The sequence below is a fragment of the Lactuca virosa genome, chromosome 1 (genome assembly GCF_052849685.1).
Source record: "Lactuca virosa cultivar CGN04683 chromosome 1, Lactuca_virosa_CGN04683_v6, whole genome shotgun sequence".
Classification (NCBI taxonomy): domain Eukaryota; kingdom Viridiplantae; phylum Streptophyta; class Magnoliopsida; order Asterales; family Asteraceae; genus Lactuca; species Lactuca virosa.
In genome coordinates, this window is record NC_136426.1 from 203,740,873 (window position 1) to 203,745,791 (window position 4,919).

Here is a 4,919-nt window from a genome sequence, read left to right on the forward strand (position 1 = left end):
ATGTAATTCTACTAGAATTTATATTATATGTACTTTATATTATGCTAGTTAGAACAATACCTTGGAAAATTGATATTTGCATGTATAATAGAGAAAACATAGATCCAAGGTATTTAGGGTTGCATGTACACCATAGGAGTGTTAGAATGCTCAAAACCCAACAATCATGTGCGAGGACTTCCTCTCTTAAAGTTTGATAAGGATCATCTATGCGCCGCATGCGAAATGGGGAAGCAAAGTCGAAAAAGTCATCCAACTCTGATAAACACGAAAATCATAGAACCTCTTGAACTTATACACATCGATCTTTGTGGACCTTCTGCAATCGAAAGTGTTGGTGGTAGTAAGTATATTCTTGTAATTGTTGATGATTTTTGTCATTTCACTTGGTTGTATTTTCTTAGACAGAAATCTGATGCAACTCCCAAGCTCAAGAAATTTATAAAGCAAGTGGAGATTCAACTACGAAAGCTGGTTCGTAATATTAGAAGCGACAATGGGATGGAACTCAAAAACAAAGAGTTTGAAGAATTTCTAGTTGAAAAGGGAGTAACACATAATTTCTTTGCTCCCTATACCCCACAACAAAATGGTATAGTTGAAAGGCGAAATCGTTCCTTATGTGAAGCTGCATGAACCATGCTCAGTTTCGCTTGTCTACCTTTGTATTTCTGGGCCGATGCCATTGTGACTGCTTGTTTTACCCAGAATAGATCCATCCTAAATAAGCGATTCTCTCTTACTCCATATGAAATTATTAATAATTGTAAACCTAACGTCAAGTTTTTCCATGTCTTTGGTTCCAGGTGTTTCATCTTTAATTCCAAAGAAAACCGAAACAAATTTGATGTGAAAGCTGATGAAGGTATCTTTTTGGGATATTCACTAACCTCCAAGGCATATAGGGTTCGAAATAAATGATCAAATAAATTAGAAGAAACCTATTATGTCACGTTTGACGACAATTACATGAAGAAAATTCAATTAAGCGAAGGTCAAATGGAGGAAATTTTTCCTAAGACAGGTCAAGTTACTATTCCACTCTCCAATCTGTATGAAGAGTACATGCTACTTTTTGATGAGCCAGAGAAAGCCGTCACCTCTGAAGCAAAAGCAGCTGATAACAAAGTATACGAACTGAAAAAGATAATTGATTATGCTTCAAAAGAAATGGGAAGTGAACCTCAGAGTCCACACGAACCTCCACAAGATAGCACACCATCGCAGGGGGAGGATTCGTCTTCATTTTCTAAACCTCATTCGCCTTTCCAGGGGGAGAACCCATCTCCAACCATAACCCACGAAAGTCCACTAGAGGGGGAGAATTCTGAACCTAATGTTGAAACTGTTTCATCATTCGAGAGGGAGAATCATAATACGAATGATGATTTGGACGTTCAATCAGAATTCGAAGAAGTAAATGCTGAACTGGATCCTTTCTATGATCCAAACTACCCTCCGCTGACAAAATGGACCATAGATCATCCGAAAGCACAAGTTATTGATGAATCATCTGCAGGAGTTCTCACACGTTCTCAATTAAAAGCGAAGCAAACTGCTTTATTCTCTCAAGTGGAATACTGCATGTTTAATTCGTTCGTCTCCAAGGTAGAACCAAAAACCATTAACACCGCACTTGATCATTCTGAGTGGGTACAAGCTATACAAGACTAACTCAATGAGTTCGAACGAAACAAGGTTTGGAGATTGATTCCCACACCACCGGATGCATCTGTAGTTGGTCAGAAATGGGTATTTTGCAACAAGATGGATAAAGAAGGAAATGTAATTAGGAACAAAGCGAGACTTGTGGTGAAAGGATACTGTCAGGAAGAAGGGATCGACTACGAAGAGAATTTCGCTCCAGTACCAAGTTTAGAATCCGTTCGAATCTTCCTAGCATACGCAGCACACAAAAACTTTGAGGTATTTTAGATTGACGTCAAGTGTGCGTTCCTAAACGGAGAACTAGAAGAAACCGTATATGTTGAGCAACCATCAGGTTTTGTGAACGAGAAGTATCCCAATCACTGCTATATTTTTGACAAGGCAGTTTATAGTTTAAAGCAAACCTCATCTCTTGGTATATGGTATCCAACGAAATTAGGGTTCTTCGTTCAAGCATTCTCAGACGCTGATCTTGGAGGATGTGGACTGGATAGAAAAAGCACTACTGGCGGATGTCAATTTCTCGATGGAAAAATCGTCAGCTGGCAGTCTAAGAAACAAACATGCGTATCCTTACCCACAGCCGAAGCTGAGTACATCGCTGCTGCGTCATGTGCTTCACAGGTTATACGGATTCAAAGTCAATTAAGAGACTAAGGCCTGAACATGAAGCCAATCCCACTTTACTATGACTCTGAAAACGCAATTCGCATATGTCACAACCCAATGCAACACTCAAAAATGAAACACATCGCACTGAGGTATCACTTCATCAAGGATCATGTGGAAGATGGTAATGTCGAGATTCATTTCGTTCGATCCGCTGATCAATTAGCTGACATGTTCACGAAAGCCTTGCTTGAAGAAACCTTTAATAGAATACTCCAAGTCTTAGGAATGATGGAAGCTGAATCCATTCAGAAACCACCTTCGCTTCTATGAGTATCACTTTCGCTTTCGCTCCATAAGTTTTTATCAAGCGAAATGATGCGAACGTTCGCTCTATTTTGTTTCCATTTTTTTCGGGACACGAAATGGAACAAACACTCGCTCTTATTCGCTTCATTCATTCTTTATAAGTGAACGGTTGGTTAGTGATTTCACTTCTTACTCGTGGTTTGGAACTCCTGTATCTTTTTGTATATTATGCATTCTAAAAGTTTGTTTCGCATATTTTCTGTTTTTATTTGTTTTCAGAAAATCCAAAAAGATTTTTCTTTCTGTTTTTAATTATTTTTCAGAAAAATAAAATACAAAAATATTTTCCTTTTGTTTTATTTATAAAATCAAAAATACAAAAATATTTTTATTCTTTGTGTTTATCTTTTCTTATTAACTTCTTTTTACTTTTCATAAAATCTAAAAACCGAGTATTACTAGATGATTGTGTTGATCATACAGGTGCTTATATGCTGCTAATCTCAATTCGCATCATGAGGCAGGTATAATTTATTTATCTTTATACTAGCTAGGTGTCCCTAGAAGAATGTTGCAGCTTGTTGTCTAAAGACTCAACGAATCTGAAGTGAAGCCTTATCGATTCGATAAATACAAATCGTTTCTTCCCAATCAGGCTGCTAAATTCACTTAAGTCATGAGCTACCTTACTCTTCTCACATTGAGTTAAGAGTTATTTGCTTGGTCACTTTCGCATAGCAGAGGTACTTTCGTTTCTTATACCACCTCAACACTTTTCTCCATCCATTTCGTTTCATAAACGTGACCCTTGACACTCTCAACATTTACCACTGAGGTTTACGGTTACACAACATCTGTGTTGATGATCTTAGTTTCGTTTTACCATGTGCTAAGTGAAACCCACAGTCCAACACCTTTAATGAATTGACGGTGAACAATGGAGTGTTCTAGTTTTTCACCAACACACCAACGATGATCACTCTTGTTTGTTGTTTCACGAAATCTCTTTTCCTTTTGCGAGATCTTTATGAAATTGTCTAAAACTAAGATATTTCTTCCCAAAAGATCCAGTTTCGTTTTTGTTTTTGAGATTTCTAAAATTTCACCTAGTCACTGAAAATTTATCAAACCTACTTGATGTTATAGGCTACACTGGCCACACAAGTACTTCATCCAACTTTCGGTCTTATATCAAGTTCGTAGTTTGGTTGAAGCGAAAGCCACCCTACAAGCCTAAATTAAAAAGACGCCTTTCAATGTTTCTTAACAAACATTTGATCGTACTTCAACGGGAAACCACACAGACACTTCTCAGTCTCTCTTGACTTTGAAGGAAGAGATTCGTGCCTGGGATCGTCAGTTTCGTGTCATATATGACATCACTAAATCCCACAGATATACTTTTCTTTATTTTTTTTTCTTTGGCACAATCTTGCACGAAGATCTTTATGATTTTCCAAAAATCTAGTTCATGGTACTTATGGTATTTTTCAGATTCACAGTTTCGCTTATCGATGCTATGGTGGTCTTATATTTCAAAAAGCGAAAGGTGCTCAGATTATTTAATTGGAATGTGAAGCGTTAGAGCAAAATATGATGAGGCGGAGGAATGGATAAGATTTCAAACCAAAAGGCGCGTGAATTTGAAACGGTTCCTATCATCACGCCACCTGACACCTTTTTCGGAGTAGCAGTTGACACATCACACTTTTTCAGGTGTCGTTTCAGAGAAAATCACGCAAACGTCATAAAAGATCTTTCTCTCTCCTGGTAAATCGTATAAAGGGCTTTCACAAATCCCTTATTTCTCTTTACCACTCTAAATACTCTTAATAAACCTAAAGGCGATTTCTCTCACGGTTCATCTTCTTCTTCACGAACCTGCAACAATGGCCGATTCGTCATTTGTTCAAGAACACACTGCTCAGTCCTCTTTCCTCACCATCAAGCGTAACCAGAACTTGATCCTCGACTTGGCTCCGTTCAAATATAACGCGTACATGCTTCCCCTTGTCGAGTGCTTGAAGTACTCACCTTTGGTTATTGCCTTAACCAAGGTTGAATGTGTTCCAATGTCACTGTTGTCGAAGGCCTTCTCATCTGCAAAGTATGCCAAGGAGGAGTAAAAGATCATCTTTGAAGTTCTTGATAAGAAACACTCGGTATCAAAGACTAGGTTTTGCTCTCTTCTAGGGCTAACCTATGTTGATTCAATGGTGAATCCGAAGTCTATTTCTACTGCCCAGATCTTCGACATGTTCTACCAAATGGGGTATACTGATCTTCTCACCACTATCACCAAGTTCAAGAAGTCATGTCTTCCACCCCAATGG

General features: G+C 38.1%; 1 protein-coding gene across 1 annotated transcript; it reads left to right on the top strand.

Moving 5' to 3' along the window:
• Positions 1-225: 225 nt before the first annotated feature.
• Positions 226-4,712, top strand: LOC145126652 (uncharacterized). The gene is made up of 4 exons (XM_079061980.1): positions 226-592; positions 1,088-1,416; positions 1,699-1,926; positions 4,431-4,712. Exons 1-4 carry the CDS (start codon positions 226-228, stop codon positions 4,710-4,712), a joined length of 1,206 nt encoding a protein of 401 aa, XP_078918106.1.
• Positions 4,713-4,919: the final 207 nt, after the last annotated feature.